At 38.7% G+C, this 19,291-nt stretch overlaps 8 protein-coding genes across 8 annotated transcripts; 3 read left to right on the top strand and 5 right to left on the bottom strand. All coding sequences in view use genetic code 12, as the record gives it.

Moving 5' to 3' along the window:
- Window positions 1–24: 24 nt before the first annotated feature.
- On the bottom strand, window positions 25–2,064 carry CPAR2_207500 (uncharacterized protein; the record flags this gene model as incomplete). The annotated part of the gene is made up of 1 exon (XM_036809662.1): window positions 25–2,064. The coding sequence occupies one exon, from the start codon at window positions 2,062–2,064 to the stop codon at window positions 25–27; it is 2,040 nt and encodes a 679-aa protein (XP_036666276.1).
- Window positions 2,065–2,313: 249 nt separating this feature from the next.
- Window positions 2,314–3,660, bottom strand: CPAR2_207510 (tRNA dimethylallyltransferase; the record flags this gene model as incomplete). The annotated part of the gene is made up of 1 exon (XM_036809663.1): window positions 2,314–3,660. One exon carries the CDS (start codon window positions 3,658–3,660, stop codon window positions 2,314–2,316), a length of 1,347 nt encoding a protein of 448 aa, XP_036666277.1.
- An 834-nt stretch (window positions 3,661–4,494) lies between these two features.
- On the top strand, window positions 4,495–8,697 carry CPAR2_207520 (uncharacterized protein; the record flags this gene model as incomplete). Its single annotated transcript, XM_036809664.1, has 1 exon — window positions 4,495–8,697. The coding sequence occupies one exon, from the start codon at window positions 4,495–4,497 to the stop codon at window positions 8,695–8,697; it is 4,203 nt and encodes a 1,400-aa protein (XP_036666278.1).
- A 55-nt stretch (window positions 8,698–8,752) lies between these two features.
- On the bottom strand, window positions 8,753–9,289 carry CPAR2_207530 (uncharacterized protein; the record flags this gene model as incomplete). Its single annotated transcript, XM_036809665.1, has 1 exon — window positions 8,753–9,289. One exon carries the CDS (start codon window positions 9,287–9,289, stop codon window positions 8,753–8,755), a length of 537 nt encoding a protein of 178 aa, XP_036666279.1.
- Window positions 9,290–9,787: 498 nt separating this feature from the next.
- CPAR2_207540 (MFS transporter) lies at window positions 9,788–11,539 on the bottom strand (the record flags this gene model as incomplete). Its single annotated transcript, XM_036809666.1, has 1 exon — window positions 9,788–11,539. The coding sequence occupies one exon, from the start codon at window positions 11,537–11,539 to the stop codon at window positions 9,788–9,790; it is 1,752 nt and encodes a 583-aa protein (XP_036666280.1).
- A 1,502-nt stretch (window positions 11,540–13,041) lies between these two features.
- CPAR2_207550 (uncharacterized protein) lies at window positions 13,042–13,593 on the top strand (the record flags this gene model as incomplete). Its single annotated transcript, XM_036809667.1, has 1 exon — window positions 13,042–13,593. The coding sequence occupies one exon, from the start codon at window positions 13,042–13,044 to the stop codon at window positions 13,591–13,593; it is 552 nt and encodes a 183-aa protein (XP_036666281.1).
- Window positions 13,594–13,698: 105 nt separating this feature from the next.
- Window positions 13,699–16,629, bottom strand: CPAR2_207560 (uncharacterized protein; the record flags this gene model as incomplete). Its single annotated transcript, XM_036809669.1, has 1 exon — window positions 13,699–16,629. One exon carries the CDS (start codon window positions 16,627–16,629, stop codon window positions 13,699–13,701), a length of 2,931 nt encoding a protein of 976 aa, XP_036666282.1.
- An 842-nt stretch (window positions 16,630–17,471) lies between these two features.
- On the top strand, window positions 17,472–19,253 carry CEF1 (Cef1p; the record flags this gene model as incomplete). Its single annotated transcript, XM_036809670.1, has 1 exon — window positions 17,472–19,253. One exon carries the CDS (start codon window positions 17,472–17,474, stop codon window positions 19,251–19,253), a length of 1,782 nt encoding a protein of 593 aa, XP_036666283.1.
- Window positions 19,254–19,291: the final 38 nt, after the last annotated feature.

Below are 19,291 nucleotides of genomic sequence, written 5' to 3' on the forward strand. Positions count from 1 at the left end.
TATAACATAAACTACATATACAATTTACGCGAGAAATTCATCTCGAAGCAACTCATCCACACTAGCTCTATCCAGTGGTTCCCAAACTAATGCACGTTGCAAGAGATTGATAAATGCTTTAGCACAAGTTGACGACAAACTTCCAACACCAAGACAAACTTCCAAACTTTTAGAATTCAATTTAAATTGCTTTTTCGTTGAGTTGGTTGCTGTTTTATAATGATTTAAGATAGACATGCTGATCTTTCCATTGAGATCAAATATTTTATACAATAAAGTCTTTTTAATCTGTTTTTCAGTTGGGGAACTCAATGTCAAAGCTACTTTATCTGATGAATGATGTAGGTTTCTCGTCAATTGTGATCGCATTTTCAATATGGTTGCCGATTTTGGGGCACCAAACATCTCCAACATCAAGCCGATTTGATCAATTTCATTCTTCCCAGCTATTAAAGGTGAGCCAGTGAATAGCTCTGACAAAAGACAACCTAGGGACCAAATATCTATCTTATTATCATAATTGGCACCCAAAATGATCTCGGGAGCCCTGTAAAATCTTGATTGAATATATGTAAATGTTTTTTTATCTTCGAAGCATGATGAGCCAAAATCGATGATCTTGACAACGAGGCTTTCGTCTTGTGGGTGCTCGGGTAATTTGATCATGATGTTTTCAGGTTTCATGTCACAGTGTACAATTTTCAAAGAATGCAAATATCCTAGTCCACAAAGTATTTGTTTGGTGAATTTTTTGATCAAGTCGAAGGAAAAACCTCTAAATTGAGTAATCTCAAGTACAGAATATAGATTGAGTGATAGGACCTCCGTAACAATGCAAATATGACTTCTGAAATTGAAATGTTCGTAAAACTCAATGAGATTTTCATGCTGTCTCGTCTTCATATGTTTGAGCATTTTGATCTCATTAACCGATTGAATTGAGGAGTTGAAGTTATTGTTGATGATTTTGATAGCCACTAAATTATCTCCTTTAAACTTGTGATCCTTTGCCAATACCACATTGCCAAATGATCCTTTGCCAATATTCTGTAGTATCTGAAATCTGTAATTAATGTGATCATCTAACAATACTATGTAATTTCCCCCATTATCATCGAAGCCAAAATTGTTTCCGTAACTTTTCAAGTTGATGTTGCGTTCATGTGATGTCGGTACGTAATATACACCATCTTTTCGTATAATTTCTCCTCTTTCATAGATATTGAGCAGATTAAGTGAGATGGTGTTGACATCCACGGGCCTTTGCATTGATGATGCGGAAGGATCATGCCTTGAGCATCGAAATAACCTGGCATCCTTTCTGAACAATATATTGTAAAGTTCCCCAATTGTCTGCACTTTTGCCCCGTTCCCCGACTTTGGTATACTAGCTTTTAGACTTTGGGGTTTCGTATAACCCGGATTTGATTTCGGAGTATAAAGTCTTTGGAAAACATCGGACGGGCAAGATATAGGTTGTGTAACGTGTCGCCTGGGTTTAGGAGGAGATTTGTCATTTGGCACTGTATTTTCTTTACTCCTGGAACTTTTCGAAGGAGAATCATTCAAATACTCCAATTCAAAAGGTTGGTTACTGATTGTGTTGTCGCTTTTTAGAATGTTTTGGCCCAGCGCAATTCTTCTGCCTCGATGGTTATGAGATAGGTGCCTTGTATACTCATGTCTTTTTTTTGCGTACGATGAATTGGCTGTGTTTGAAGATGTCAAGAGTGAGTTGTATGAATTTGAGCCTTGCCTTTTTTGAAGTGATGAAGATGTTGCTCTCATGAATGAGAATTGAAAATCCTTCTTGGATATTGCGGTTTCTGAATGGGGGCATGTTGCTAGGTCGTTGTCACTTTGAACGCGATGTTGTTGTCTAACGGTACTCTGTGACTTAATCTCACTGTTGGATTGCCTTTTTGGAGTTTCAAAGTGCGCCGGTTGTGTATTATAATGAGCCTGAGCTTGCTCATTAGGATATAGATGTTGTGGATACACTTTTCTCCTCCTTGGCGATTTATTGATATCAATACACGAAAACTGATCTTCAAAGAAGGTCATAGCTTAGTTCAACTTGCAGTTTTCTAGCTCAAATATATTGTATAACAAGTGGGTGGAGAATACTGGTTGTTATCGTTACAAATGTTTGAGATTAATATTCCTGATTTGGAAAAGGTAAATACTCGCGCTACCGGTCGTGTTGCAGATGAGATCAAAGAGAATAGATCTATGAAATCTACAAAACTTACGACGAATACTAAAAAGTGGAACTACCACAACGTCAGAGTTAAGCTACGCTATAGATTCTAATTAACTTTGCTTCTTATGCAAACGAATCATCTCCTCTACATGTTTTCTTTTACCACTTGCACTTGTATTTTTCTTGTGCCTTCGACTGTTCAAATGACGTGACCAACTGTCTTCTCCTACTGCCACAAACAGGTCTCCGTTCTTATCTTTACAAACATCACATTTGAAATGCTTCCACCTTTGTTCTGAGCCAATAACTTTGTTGCTTTTCAAATTTGTTTTCTCTGTGAGAAGTCCAGCTAAGTGCCCAGGGGTCTCAGGTAATGTCACTTTTTGTTGGAAGAACTGCTCTGCAATAGCTAGTCCGCGATTGCATACGTTATCTTCCCATTCAGATAAATCAGTTGCGTCAAGAATATACAATCTTCCTCCATTAACATAGTCAAATTTTGCCTCTTTTTGTAGTTCAAGATGCAAAGTTTTCTGAATCCATTTGACTTGATACTTAGCATATTGTCGGGTCCTTATCTTCATCCGTTCAAGCCCATGAGCAAAATCTGTTTCGTTTTGTTTGTTGTTTTCCAACCACTGTAAGAATTCTTTGAATCCTATAACTTGGAATATCCCACTCGTGCAATCACAATTGTTGTTTGAGTAATGTTGAAACAACTCATCAATCTCCTTTTCAGCACCGGTCTCCATCATCTTATCAACTCTTTTATCCAATCGATTTTGTAGCACTTTTGGGTCCGAGTATAGCCAAAACACCAAAGTATTGTACTTTAATGAACTTTGCTCTTGCTCATCCAATTTTTGTTCGATATACAAATCTGACGGCTTTTGGCCAGTTGTGTACCAAATCTCCACTGCTCGTCGTAGTTTTCTGTGATCTTGAGGATGAAATTTTTCGGCAATAATTGGATCTATTTTTTGTAATTCTTCAAATAGAAGGTTAGTAGGACCATCCAATAACTCAATTTCAGTTTTGGTCAACTCCCTCTCCTTCTTATTTTCCATAGTTTTGTTATTGAAAAGTAGTGTTTGAAGGTAATAGTGTGTTCCACCAACAATTATTGGGATCTTTCCACGCGAGTGAATGTCATTAATTGCATGATTAGCTTCTTTGTTGAATCTATGAATAAAGTATTCCTCACTCCAATCAACATGATCCATAACATGATGAGGCACATTTTCACGCTCCTCAATGGGGTGTTTGTTGGTTATGATATCAGCACCCTTGTACACTTGCATGGAATCAGCATTGATGACTTCACCATTGATCTTTTTCGCCAATTCAATACTAAATTGGGATTTGCCGACACCTGTAGTACCAACAATACTTATTATAGGTTTCTTGATTGGTTTATTCATCTGTCCTTTCCAAAGCTTAAGAAGTCTTGATATCATACATTAAACATTTCTAGAGATGTCCTGACGATAAAGGATGATGAGATCCTTCTGCATTATTTTTTTTTTTTTTATGGACTAAAAACAAATGAGATTCACGTGTTTAGAGTGGACCACAAGATTGAATCACTATGCGTGAAATCAATAGGAAGATGAAGACGATGTGATTGAATATTGACTTTCTCATACGCTCTGTGTTTGTCAATGGTCACCTTCGGTCATCTCCACTTCGTCCATGAGGGATAAGCCCTATTTTTGCATCAATTTTGAAACAAAAGTTACATGGCCATGTATTTTGACACATTTTGCAGCAAAACTCGTATGAGATCTAGGATGTACAATGATGCAAATAGTTTTAACAGTTGGATACAGTAGCTTAGCTTTATGAATAGCTAGTAAGTCTCTAACGAACGGTATATATGAGGTGCACATTGAGTCGTGTATAAAACTACAATTAATTGTTAGTTTCTTTTCTTATCTGCCTTGCTTACTTACTTTGTTGTTTTGTGTGTTATCTTTTCTTTCTCCCCTTTTTTACCCTTGTCCCTTTTCCTCAAAAAACTACTTTCAACCTACTTCTTTTGAAACGCACACCCACCAACTTCGGCTTACTATATTAGAGCCCACCACAACAGTCATACCATATAGTATCAGCCTCATATCGTATTTATCATTTGAATCTTAGTAATCGCACAAGGTCCCCCTGCTTTTTGCAATTCCGACTCCGCAAAAGCTATTTTACTTATTGCTATTTGATACACTACTGCACAAGATCAACCCTCATTGATCTCCACAAGAGCATATTGTTAGAATTGCAGTACTGCTTTGCCCAGGATGCTTTCAAATAGGGTAATTGCAAAACAGTTGTTGAAAACCACAATTGCAAAAACGCCACAGTTGGCACTCCCCGCGTGTTCGACAATAGTCAAGTACCACAAAACTTTAGATCCGCCTCGCTCTTCAGTGAATCTTGTCAGAGGATTTGCTACACATTCTGAGGAGTACGAAATTGACTATATCTCGCTAAAAAAGAAGACCAAAAAGAAAGGTGAAGACATCAATGAAAAGTTGAATATTGACATCGCATTACCCAACTTTACAATCAAAAGGCCCCGAAACATTGGATATCCGTATTACATAATCCATGATTGCAACGAGTCATTAATGAAAGATGTACTAGACTTTTGCATGTGGGATTTCAAGGTGACGAACGAAAAGGGTTTCCCTCAGGGGCTTGCTTATACAGAGTATTACTATGACGAGTTAAAGGTCTTTGAACAATTCTTACAAGACACTTTTAACCACAGGATTGGAACTTTTGCTGACTTGTCAGGCCTGGAGATTGTTAATACTTTGTTCATATTTAGAGATTACTACACCAGGGGGGAGATCCCTCAAGTTACAAAAGAAACCAAGTCCAAATTTGATGAGATGGTAAAGTTTTTTGTCGAGTTCGTTAATAAGGATGCTCAGTTCCCTCAAACAGTGGTAAAGGAGTACTTTCCAAAGGTGAAACGCTCTAAAGAAATTTCAGATTTTCTCAACTTAGGCTTGTACTTTTATGTTTCAGAGTTAAAAGCTTTAGACCGTGAGTTTAACTTTAAGAGAATTAGATCAAAGAACGATTTGATACTTCAAATTGACAGGATGGTTGGAAAGTTTGATCACTTTTTGGAAAATAGCCAGCGCGCTGACGAATCATTCTTCAAAACGTTGATTCAAGCTGAAAGGTATGAGGCATTACGTGAGAAATTAGCAAAAACAATCACTCCTTTGAAGTTGATCAAGGCTCTCGTGGAAACCAATAATTTTGAACCTGCAATGAAAGAATGTATGTTTGAAAACTTGAGTGCCAAATTTGATAGAGAAGAAGTGAATGAAACCTTAAAAGATTTGTGCGTGGTATGGAGTATGCTTGAGTTTGGAAACTTTATACCCGCAACTAGCAAATATAACGAGTTGGCGCCACGACTTTATGAAATTTCAACAACACGTGATCATCCATTCGCAGATGAAGCAAAGAACTTGTTGGAGGTCTTGACGACTGATGAATTGCGGTCTGGTATGTTACTTTCCCACTTTACTGCTTACAACTTCCACACTGCAAAGTATAAATTCACTGGTGATTTGCAAGAGGACTGGATTTTGAACGCGTTGCTCAAATGGAACTTTCCTTTGGAGGTGGCCTTGACGAAGGATTTTGAAAAGGAATGGTGCAATTTCCTGCCTGGAAGCTATGCCGCTTCTGAGGCGTTTTTTGGCATAGATAGTAGCACCGTTGTAAACCTTGCTCAAAACCCCGACATCCTCATCAAATTTTTGGAATTAAATGGAGACAGTTTGACAAAGTGCTTACCTGAGGGATCACTATTGTTGCATATGAAGAAGGATCTTGCCGCTGCAAAACGAGGACTAGGTGTCGATTTCGCTTTCTATTCTGATGTTGACAATCTTGTAAAAGCGATCGAGAAGAGGTCAATGTTGACACCAGGCTCTGTTGATACGCTTGTTTCTGCACTTGAGGACGCGTCAAAGTATTTAGGTACTCATTTGGAGGTATTGGACGAGATTGCAAAAGGGTCTGATGAGGTGGCAATCCATGACAGGCACACAAGTACAAACTACAAGCAAATACCCGACTGGTTACGTCTTGAAAGGCACGTTGCTGAGATTGAATTTCTCAAGGGTTTGACTGGGGATTTCAGCGACAAAACTGCGGTCATGTCTGTTATCGAGAATGTCACCAATCAAATTTTAGAGGATGACACATTGTGGCCTGAAATTAATCATGGCAGTTTGCTTACATTGAGGGCGAAGTTGAAGGAGTTTTCCGTGAACAATACCACTGATTGCCTAGAAATCTTAAACACGGTCCTTCTTAGCAATGATGTGTTTGCTCAATTTGAAAAGCACATGAAGGAAAAGCCGGCACAAAAATCAGCTCCGTATGTCCAATTACCTGATGAGTTGGAATTATACGATTTTGTGAATGAGCTAACTAAACTTAAACATGCACTTGGTGGTTTATCTTTCAATGAACATACAAGCGACGACGTGTTCAAGGCATTAGATTATCAAATTGAAAGCTTTTTTGACGATGCCAAGAATAAGGACTCGTTGATTTCTAGTAACAGCGAATCTTTTAAATACATTAGATTAAAGAGGAGATTGAGCAGGTTGTTTGACATGAATGGCCAAAACACAGATGTTTTGGATGTGTTGCTCAACAGTCAAGCAGTGTTTGATGGGTTTGAGAAACGAAAGATGAGGTCAGAGAAGAATATCGAGGAAGTTTCTCAAGAATACAGACAAATGCCTAATGATTTTATGTTAGAGGAGTACGTGCTTGAATTGAGCCAGCTAAAAGTTTCATTAAACATTGAAAGATTTGCAGATGTATATGCAAATGAAATCTTGGGCAAAATTGAGGAATTTTCCAAAGCCAATTACTCAACTAGTGATAAGAAATTGATTTGGCATAAGTTGTATCGAAACTTGGCATTGCTTTTTAAACATAACCACGGATCAACTTTTGTGTTGGACAACGTTTTGACAAGCGCTACAGAGTGGGAAAAGTTGGGAAAATTGGTGAAGCCTCCAAGGAACCCACTTTCGGAGCAATTAGACCTATTGAAAAAGGAAGAGCACGATGTGTTAGGTGCATTCTTAACCGCATCAAGATTATTATACAAGTCCGATGTAATACATGTGTCAAAAGAGGAGTTCAATTCATTGGTTGATGTGTACATTGCAACTTTGGATGCAACATCGCTCGGCTACTTATTCAAGAAGGAGGTTTTAGCTTCGTTAAAGGAGTACAATGCTGCGATTCACCACTATCCAGCGTTCCTTGTTTGTCTTTACGGAATGAGTAAGAACTTGAATGGTGAGCCAATTACAGAGGACAGATTACAAGAATTCTATTCTGATTTGATGAGAAGCGTAAATGAAGAGACATCAGCACCCAAAAAGCAGAGGTTGGATCCAAAGAATGTCACAACGCCAGCGAGAAAAAATGTCCTCACAAGAGAACAGGTTAGCGAGACACCTGAAGTTGAGTATGAATACGACATTCGTGAATACGAACCATTGAAGCCTGATGTAAGGAGTGCAAACGGTTCTTTAGCCAAGCAGAAGTATCACAACTCAGAACAATACATTGCTGATTTGGACAATCGAAGAAATACTGTTTTTAAAGATGAAACTTTCGAAGATGCAGTGAGAGCTGCATTTGTCTCTGCGTTGCAAAATGACGATATACCAGAAACGGAATCACATTCAAGAAGTGCACATAAGCCGCGCAAGAGACTGAATGATAGAACGTCAGCAACACTGGCAAGTGCAAATGCAATTGATCCTGCTAAAGTTGAGGAATATCTCACAAGACTAAACAAGGATGAATTGTCAAAGCAAAGACAGGCAGATGCTTATAAATGGAGCAAAACAAGGTATGATCAATCAGTTGCGGCAACTAGCAAAAAATACTTACTTTTGAGTTTAATTGGTGATGAAATCCCCGTATCGGAAAATTTGATCCGTGATGAGCTTGCCCATAAATCAGATATATTTGAAATTTTGGACAAGTTCAGTGACTCGGAGCTTGCTATTGTCAATGACAGATTACAGTGCTTACAAAATGAGAATTACAAGGTTGTCGGATACAAGCTGGATGGCAAGCGCAAGTACTTGATTTTAGAAAATGAAGGAGAACGGGGTCCTAAAGGAGCTTCAGGTAAGTCTTCATGGGGTAAACGTGCAACTACAGGAGCAGTTACGGCTATGCTTGCATATCTTGGCTTGAGCTTTATTTCAGATGAACCAAGGAAAAATCTGGACGATGCTGTGCCTACTGAACATCCTGGTGGTGAATCAATGGAACCTGCAGCTGGTGAAGCAAAAGAACTGATGGAAATTGTGGGTACACCACTTGTTGATACAGACAGAGTAACAAACGAGCCAGAGTTGATTACACAACACGAGAAGAAAGCCAGTAAAGGTGGCTTCAATTTGAAGAACATCTTGTGGAACACCAAATGATTGACTTTATTAAACATCGAATGCAAAGGACTTTTTATATCATACACATCCTAAATCATTCCTTCATCTCTACTTCCACCGTTGGAAACTCCTTCATCTCTTTGGAAATATTTACAAACTTGAATCCTGTAGTTGCACCTGTTGTTCCATTCCAATTTCTCAACCTCGTTACCGTTTCCTCATGACTTAGATCAGGAACTTTATACCCAGTAGCAAATAAATGCTCCTCATGTTTCACTTTCTCAGTAAGTAACTTCTGTTTATTCGAAATCGGCCTACCCTTTCGATGTTCTTGTTTTACTTGCACCAATTGTTGACGATCTTGATCGATAAACTGTTCAATCAAGGATTGTATTTCTGACAAGGTGTAAGTTGGCTTTTCAACGTTGTCAGCTATTTGCTCCTGCAAAAAGGACACAATAAGCAACTCATTCAGCTTTCTCTCTACACTTTCAATCTTTTGTAGTTTGAGTTTCTTGTCTCGAACTGTTGCTCGATTCAATTGTTTGAATTTTCGTCCCTTTATATGCATCGATCCAGTGGACTTGGATAAGTTTTTACTCACTTTGTTTAGATTATGAGCTAGCGGCATAACGAAACGATGTTGCGAGGATTATTGATAGGGTGCTGGTCTTTATTTGCTTTACAAAAACTGTGGTGATGAACTGATGTAGCTCTTTTAGAGATAAATTTTGTGGATTTCCTGAGATGCGCTGCCTCTGCGCAGAACAATACTTTGTGCATCAAAAATAAACCCAGTATTTGTTCATTTCACACTCTTCGTAACTAACTTCATTGGTTTAGCGTCGGAGAAGAGAATAGAGAATGTATTAGCAAATGTCCAACTATGAAGAGCACTAATAAATCTCCCTCGTTCTAGATTTGGGTCAAGATCTTCCCTAGAGCGTGCTCTAATCCTCGTTTTTATGTAACTACATCGTTTTCACAATCACAAATCACATGATTCTAATTAAGTACACATGTATAAAAGCAAATTATACCGACCTTTATTGTCTTTCGCGACCCATCTCACACAGTCGTCTCTCTAATGGTTGGCATACTTGGACCTTGCTCTCAACTTGGGTCCATTCTAATAGAAAAACACTGGGATGAGAATCATTAAACAACACAAAAAGGCCAATAATGTTGTACCCCAGCCAACTGGATAATTGTGAATACTCAAATTCAAAAATAAAGCTCTTCCGAAGAGTGGGAAACAACCAGCAACAACACTTCTGAAAAATGCATTGGATGAAAATACAGAGGCCAAGTATTCAACTTTGAAACTAGCAGCCATATAGTTGAACAATGTTTGGAAAATGATGAATGCACCCATTGAAAAGATTCCTGTTCCAATTAATGGTGGGAACCAATGGATCTTGGGGGAAGAAGTCCATCCAAAGATGAATAATCCAATAGGCATCAAAACAGCTCCGAAAATTGATGGTGGTAAAAAGATCTCTGGAGTCACTTTACCGTAATCTCCAGCAAGCAATGGTTTGGTAAACACCTTGTAAACATATGGAATATAAATGGTACCACCAATACAGATACCAATGACAACTGAAAGATAAGTTACACCCATTTCAACCAAAGTGAAATGTTTGGTTTCTTGAAACACAATGGGGACAGCTTCGAAAAACAAGTAAAGAATACTGTAAACCAAAGCAATATAAATACCAATCAATAGCACCACTGGTTCTGTGATTGTGATTTCAAAAGGGCGCCAAAACAATTTTCTAACAACTTCACCTGTTGAAGTTGCACCGTGATCCAACTCAGCTTGAGATACAATCTTGTTGTTTCCAGTTAATTTCCTCAATCTTTCTGCCTTTTGGCGTAACAATTTAGGGGCATAAGTTTCCGGTAATGTCCAACCTAGGATCAAAAAGCATGACGAAATTAGAGCCATAAACCAAAATGTCCATCTCCAACTTTCGTATCCATTATGACCACCTCTTTGCACCAAAACTGCACCAATCAATGGTCCGATACTGGGACCACAAACAGCACCCAAAGACCAAGTAGCCAATCCAACAACAAAGTAAGGCAATGTAATAAAATCACCAAATGAAGCGCCACCTGTGCTCAAAGCAGGACTAGCAAAAAACCCGGCAATCAACCGCAACACAGCCATTCCAGCAAGACTTGTTGACAAAGCGGTTGGGATTTGCATCATACAAAAAATGAACAACGTAACAATGTATAGTGGAGTTCTACCAATTCGAGAATCCTCGCTCAATGGACTGAAAAAGATGGGTCCAATACCGTATCCAATAACAAACATCGTCAATGGCAACACTGCTTTAGTTTCATTAATGTTGAGTTTCTCCATAATATCTTGGACACCAGGGGTATAGATTGCTGATCCCATGTACACTGACACAGTTAAGAAAGCAATTTGAAAAGCCATGATTGCCTTGAGATAAAATGGCCAGTTGTATGGGTTATCTGGATCATCATCTCCATCCCATGTGACTATGATGTGATTCGACTCGTTATTGTCTTTGGGAATCAGCTTAGAGGTGGTTTTACTTGAATTTGAAGCGCTATCAGTGTTGATGTCCTGTTGCTTCTCCTTTTCTATAACATCTTCGTTTTGTGGTTCAGTAGCAGCTACTATGTCGCCGTTGCTCCTAAGGCTATGGTTTTCATTGTTGTTTTGCTCTTCGGATTCACCTTCTCTTTCGGCGAACACATTCTCTGATTGCTTGTCATTGTCGGCTAAATACTTTTCAGGAACGACATAGCCAGGCAACTCATCACGGTGTAAAAATAACCTGCGACCTGAAATCCGATACAAGATCAGACCAACAAATGAATCGGTTATAAATTGCTTCATGTTGGGATCTTTAGTGGTGTGTATGTTTATCTTCTCTATATGATGTAATTCTTTATAAATAGCTGTTGTATCAGTCTTAAGGTAGTATTTATATCCTTCCTGTTGGAACAGTAGATCCTAACTCCATCTTAAACGCGATTCTGATGTTGAAGTTAGCCCCGATGATATAGATATAGGCGTCATTTGTAATTGTTGTTGACTCAAATGTAATTACGGCAAACCCATAGCGAAACTGTTCTTTAATGCGGAACCACCAATGTAACTCAAAAAGGGGAGGGCACGGCGCTTGGGGTGATAAAGTACATACAATCTTGCGTTAGATTACATAATATTTAACAGTTTTGAGTAATGTCCGATTAAAAAGTTCTTCGTTCTATATATTTTGACTTTAGTACGTTTGAATAACTTAGGGTTGTTACGAAAAGTACCTCCTGTGAGATTTCAATTGTTCCTGGTGAAAGACTAACAATTATGTGTTCCTTTTTGTCAAGTTCGGCCGTAATCAAGGAGTTAAATCCGAGGAACAAATCATAGTATTCTATAATTAGAAGCACTCAAACGGCTAAAACATAATGCAAGGAAGCAATGAACAAGGCTTAATGCCACAACCTCTCCACTGATTCTGCTTCTCCTTTCTAGAGCTCTAAACGCTTTCGTTTACCTAATGTCTAATGAGTATGCAAAATGTGTATTGAGCTGTGCTTTTCGCGCAAAAAGCTCACTAGCTAGAAAAGAAGACCCGTCTGTAGGGTTGGTACTGTTTTGTAGGATCTGTCTTAAACTTAGAAAGTGGGGGTATCACGTAAACTAAAGGAGCGTATTTGCCGATTTTAAGTGTGGAATGATACCATGTAGTGGGCTCTTTTGGGCATTGACGAGAATCTGTATTTTATAATCATCAACACTTATTTACGCATCAGTACAGATTGAGCAAAAACCAATCACGAGATGCTAACGTGTTGCTCCTCAAATCAGTTGAATCATTTTCATTTTCAGTTTTCATGTAATTGCCTACGTCGCTGAAATGGCATTTGTATGGATTTGTAACAGCCGCTATACATCGACATGGCACATTGAGTTTCAGTAGGATGTTCTCATGGACAACTTGATTGTCGAGCAATCTATGTGCAGCTCTCGTCTACAGGACTGTCCTGCAACATTAGATTTACAATCAGCGTTCTGGCACTTCGAAAAACCAGATGTACTCTGAGTTCGGTATTTCCAGTCACCCTTTACCAAAGCTATCACGACATATAACTGCAAAGATCTATGCAATACCTTTCTCATGAATCTATCATCATGTCTATGCTGTCTACAATCACATTCTCTTGAAGTCGTGCAATAAATGCCAAAATAAATAAACGAAAAATTTTACGTTCGTTTTTATTTTTGCAAGACCTGTCAGAAGACAACTTAAACCTCCACTGTTTTGAACAACTTGATCGGCAAAAGTCATCCACTATCGAACCTTTTTTTCACCACGACACTTTTTCACTCAAACAATGGCAAAATACACAGAAGAACAATTACTTCAAATTAAAGAAGAAACAACTTATGTTCCACAACCAACCATATTGGCTGCCTTTAATGAATTAATTGACCAAGTTAAAGAACATGCTCATCAACAACAACAAGCTGAACACGCTAGAAAATGGCACAACGGAGACACTTATATCGACGATCGTGGAAATGAAAGAAGTTATCACCACATGAATAGACGTAGAGGCTCTAGATCTGGTGGTAATCAACAACAAAAGCCATATTTGAAAAAGAAGAATGAAGTTATTAAAGATGAAGATGGATGGGAAACAACTGTCCCTGTTTCCGGTGGACATAATAATCACAGAGGTGGAAGCTTTGGTGGAGGGGACAACGACGCGAATGATGATAGGAATAAGTTTAGAGAGTCAATCGGTGTTAGAGCTAAGCCAAATAATAAGAATTTGGGTTCATCAAAAGCCGTGGATCCAAGAGAGATTGCTAGTGACAAACAAACAAAAACATTCAACGCTTTTGAAGCTTTGGAGGGAGATGATGACGACGATAATGAATGATGAATGAGGTATGAGGTGACGAGATGTATAAAGAAGAGACGATAGTGACTACTGGTGTATATCAAAAGAAATAGACAATCTAGTTAAGTACCTTCTCTTCTAAAGTCACACAACAAATGCAGCCTCATCATCACTATCTAGCCCAGCCAAAATCGAATCCACATCGGTGGACAATAAATTCTTACTCAAGATTGAATTATTGGATACTGTTTGATCCATATTGCGAGCAGCCATACCAGCATGACCATTACCAGCTGGTACACCTTTCAAATTGTTTATGCTCAATGTTTCCTTCAAATCAGCAACTCTAGGGCAGTTTATATGCGAATTAAATGTGTAAATTGATCCATTAGTCTGATCAAATGAGTCTAAATCACCATTCAACCGACTAATAGTAGACGTGGTGTTGCCATTATTAGTCAAGGTATAATTTGCAGCATATGGGATTCCTCTCTCTTGGAAATGTTGACTAAATTGTAGAATTTCGGCACGAATTTGTCGAATGTCTTGTGCTGTACCTAAACCTAACCCAGTATACAATCCCTTTTCAGAGTCCGTTGTAGCTGCATCTGATGAAAATCCAGTGTGGTTGTTCAATTGTGGTGCAAAATGATCGGCATGTGCTGCGGCTGTAGCTGCTGCTGCCGCTGCAGCGGCCGAATGTTCATCATAATCCATATACGCAGTATTGTTAGTGTTTCTTGAGTCGTTGTTAAATTGACTCATATGCGTCGACACTTGAGGTTTCTCAATTTCGGTCAATAATGGTTTTTGAGGATGCAACCAAACAATCAAAAAATTGTTACCACAAGCAAATTCTTCAATGTTTTCACTCTTTATCCGAAGTCTAATGTCATTACCATTGGCATCTTTTGGTAGCATTCTCTTTCCCTTTGTAAGCTCCAAATCGGAAGGTGACGAATCAATTCCATGGATCCACAAACCATGTTGTCTTCTATATTCAACGCTATCCAAAACCATTTTGTACAATCTAGAAGACTTGCAATAACCTTCTAACTCATCTTCATATTGATCATCAAGGGTTTTCAAGATATAATACAACAAAATATGAGCAATCGTGTCCTTGTACATTTGTCTCTGAGTGAAATCTGTTGTCTTGTCCAACCTCAATACACCATGGTGGAAAAATGGGATAAAGTTACTAACAAAATTCAAACCGAGAATTTCAATCATGTCTTTCAAGACTTTCACCAACAAAAGGACCAATTCAGTGCTAGGTGCTTCTTGTCCATCGAAAAACCTATCGGCGTACATCAAAAAATGCGATATGAAATTCTGTTGCTGGGTGATATATTGATTGACATCTGGTTCCATCAAGTTCTTGCCATTTAGTTTATTGTCGTTAGTGCTGTCTGACCCGTCTGATAAATGAGTAGCTCCACTTCCAGGGTCAAGCTTATACTGTTGTTTCTTAATCACTTCGTATGCTGAACGTGAAGCTGCTGCTAATTCGATATTCAAAAACTCGTCAAAAACTTTTAAATATTTAGCTTGTATGCTTCGAATTTGTTGTAAAGACAATATTGTATTTCTGTCATCATCAAATTCTGAATCAGGCGCCAATAACCCAAGACTGATATCCCAATGTTCAAGATTAACATGGTTTCTACTAATAGTACTGGTTTTGTTTTTCAAAATAAGGAATATCTTGGAAATATTGTCCAAAAACTGAACAATGAGATCATGTATTCTCTCACTGGAGGATGTTTGTTCACTGCTGTCAACAAATGAGCTGTCCAAAACAAAATCAACCTTGACCAAAATCTCTTGAATTGAATCCGGCACTTGATCATAGTAGTAGATGTGAGTAGTCACATTGCAAATACACTCTGAATAAATATTGGTCAAAACGTCAATTTCAGGCTTACTTAAGTCGCTTGGCTTCAATATCAAGTCCGTTTGCAAATTCAATAACTGCTGAATGATATCGGAAATGGACAAACCAATCATGTTGATCCCCGTTGACAATAAACCCAACAAATGCTTAGCATACAGCAAGTGAAGTGGATAGTTTGACTTTGAGGCACCTTCAATATTGATGCGGTTTAAAGTAGCCAACAATGTGGAGCAACTAACAAACCTTAGCTGAATCGGAATCCATGTCACACACAACTCCAATAGAACAATTCCCCAATCCAAATTGATATTTGTTGTGAATACGTGTTGAACTACGGCCCTCGTGACTTCTGATATTTGAGAAGCTGCGTTGTTGTTGAAAAATGCTCTCAATGCATTCATTGCTTCCTCATTGACATCGGTCAAAGTTAACGAATCGTTATCGAAATCAACTTCAATTTGGTTATTGACTTGAGTTTGAGATTTCTGCAGTTGCACACGCGACAATCTCTTTCCATCAGATTCAACGTTGAGGCTTGATTTCAACCGTTGCATAAGACTGCTGATATTGTTATTATGCATTATAACTTGAATCAAAAATGGGATCGAAACAGCAATGAATTTCTTTGAGCTGCTGCTTGTGAAGCCTAAACAATTGGAGATTGCATAAATAGCCTTTAATGAAACCATTTGCCAATCGTATTGGTTTTGAGAAATATTCTTTTCCTTCCCAAAGGAGATCAATTGTTGAGTAAGGTCAGTAAAATCTTGTACAAACTCCTTGTCACCACCAAAAAGCGCTCCATCCATTTTCTCACACAATTCGGCATATGTTTTAACCACACTCTTGCACACAGCTATATCCTTTGTATCGAGACAGATTTTGAGAATTATACAAGCTTGAGGAGCAAACACATTCAAATTCTCACTACACTTGACAATCAATTCCTTAATGATTGCCAATGTGACTTGTAAATTTCCTGTACGATTTCGTGCAGCATCATGTTGAGTTTTCTCTCTGAGGAAATGAATCACCTTTTCCAACTTGACTCTACGTGTTGATGCGTAGTACAACAAATAGCTCAACTCAGATGAGTTGGGTTTCTTGTCGGTCGCCTTACCAGCGGGGTAACACTGAAGAATGAGTTTTTGATGTTTATGTTGAAAGATTTTGTTCATGGATGGCGATGGAAATGTATTGGCGATTAGATGATAGCTTTTATCGGATTTCAAGTAGCTTGTAGGGGTTAAAGCGTTTAGTTGTGCGATCTATAATGTTGGATCCGAGGATTTTAATTCTGTTGAACAAAACTCGTGGTGTCGAGCTTTAAGACAGTGGTTGTCGTCGTGGTTGTGGTCTGTGCGGCCAATCAATGGTTAGAATACTTTCGTGGATCTTCGAAAAGTAATTGTGATAGGATCCGGTTAAAGCCTTTCCCTTGACTGTTTATATACTTTGTCGTGAAGTGTATTATCCTTTATTGTTTTTTTGTACTCGAAACAAAGTGGGGAGGAGGTTGAGGAGAGGAACAAATGAGATTTTGCATCTGATTTTTATATTTCCTTTCTCTCTTTTTGTTCAACATTCAAAAAATTTATTACCAAATAGAGTAACTGAAATGAAAACTTTAATTGAAATACGTATCATTTTAGGATTACACACTTGATGTTTTTTTTTTTTAATACAGTATCTGGTTGAAGGTGTGTGTGTTGCAGGGAATAATGTAACCAATGGTGTAGTTCGTAAAATTGTGTCACCCCGAACAAACGACGAAATGCGAGATATACTTGCATTGCTAACAAGGAGTAGAAGGGGTTGGGGTGGAGTACAGGCTCCAGCTACTTAGGTACATATAGTCAATACTCTCCACGTTGCTTGGCGTGGTCTCACTATTGTCTTGAATCATTCATGTAACTATATTCGTGGTTTAAACAGTAACGCCGCACCGGAAAATTATCTTATCAAACCGTCTTGATTTCTCATCTTACAAACCATACTACATCAGCAATACATTCCAGAGATGTCTTCATACGTTAAAGGGGGCGCATGGACAAGTATAGAAGATGAAATTTTAAAAGCAGCTGTACAAAAATACGGCACCAATCAATGGGCAAGAGTTTCTTCATTGTTGCCCAAAAAGACAGCGGCTCAAGCGAAGTCGCGATGGGTGGAATGGTTGAATCCGTTGATCAGTAAGTCTGGATGGACATCTGAACAGGATAAACGATTGATTGAACTCACTCGACTATTACCCAATCAATGGAGATCCATAGCTTCCATTATAGGGAGGACAGCAACTCAATGTATCGAGCGATATCAACTATTGATAGATGAAGCGTCAGGGAGTGAGAGCAATAATGACTTGAAATTAACTGGCCCGGGGATCGAAACTTTACCAGCAGTGGGCCAACCAACTGCTCAAATTATTGATAATGAAGCAGTACATGACCCAAATTTTGCTCATGAAACTCAACCTGCCAAGTTGGAATCCGATGAGGATGAGGACATGGAAGATGATGATCGGGAAATGCTTGCTGAGGCTAAAGCTAGATTATCCAATACTCAGGGTAAAAAGGCGAAACGTAAAGCTCGTGAAAGAATGTTGGATGAAAGTAAAAGATTAGCATTGCTTCAAAAGAGAAGAGATATGAAGGCAGCGGGACTCAACATTAGCTTGCAAGCGAAGAACAAACGAGCAAAGAAAGAGTTTGACTACAATGCAGATATACCTCACGAAATTGTACCCCCTGCTGGACCTTATGATGTAAGTGAAGAGAATAGAGAAAATGAAGTGGAATTGGAGCAATTTTTGAACAAGGTGGCTCACCTGGGAATGAGCTTGAAGGAAATTGATGACAAAATTGATGCTATGCAAGAAAAGTCTAAAGTAGAAAAGAAGAGGCGACGTAAAAGTGATTCGGATAAAGACCATGAAGAGTCCAACTTGAGGGAGGAGATAGAGTTCAAGAGACAAAAGGGGGCATCCACTGAGTCAGTGACTGAAAAGAAAAAGCCGGAAATTACACTACCAACTCCTACAAAGAAGCCTAATAAGGCCCTTGCATCAGTTGCGAAAGCTTTTTTTGAGAAGTTACCCGAGCCCAAGCATCATAATGGTGTGCCTGCTCCAATACATAATGAATGCCGTAATGGCAAAAACTCAGTAGCACCGAGCTCTGCGATGGCTGATGCAATACCACAGAGAGTTGCTTTATGTCGAAAGGGCACAATACAGAGAGTTTCTCAAGTTATACAGAGAGACTTGGTAATTCCCGATCCACATGGGTTGAAAAAGTGGGCTGCAAACTCAAAAGATGATGGTACCCAAAAAGAACTTGCTGAAGAGTTTAAATATTTGATAGCCGCAGATTATCGAATGTCCAAAGATCCTAGTTTTTGTACTTCATTAGTTGTGGAGGTTAACAAAGAAACATTTGACAAGGTGAGTAGAGAAGTTGAAGCGGAATGTATAAAGTTGCAAGAGGCAAAGAAAGGACGCCTGTCTGCCGCAAAATCTTTACTTTCGGACGTGGTTGTCGACAGATTACTAGATTCCCTAGATGGTCCAAAGAGCTCCACTGGGACCGATGATGCCAAGAATGAAACACACGGAGCGGAAGTGGAGAGTCGGATTCAAAATTCATCAGACGCAGTAGATAGACCACGTCAATCTCACTCGCATGATGATGTAATGTCTATTGAGGCTGAAATCGAAGGGTTTAAACAAGAAGCAAGACAGATTTTTGACCGCCTTGAACTTGTTCGAGGAAGATTACAGTCAAATGAAATTCAAAATGTATAGGAAGTGTTTAGGATCAATGTTACAAATAGGGCACGATG

Source organism: Candida parapsilosis, contig 005809, assembly GCF_000182765.1.
Source record: "Candida parapsilosis strain CDC317 annotated contig 005809".
Taxonomy (NCBI): Eukaryota; Fungi; Ascomycota; class Pichiomycetes; order Serinales; family Debaryomycetaceae; genus Lodderomyces; species Lodderomyces parapsilosis.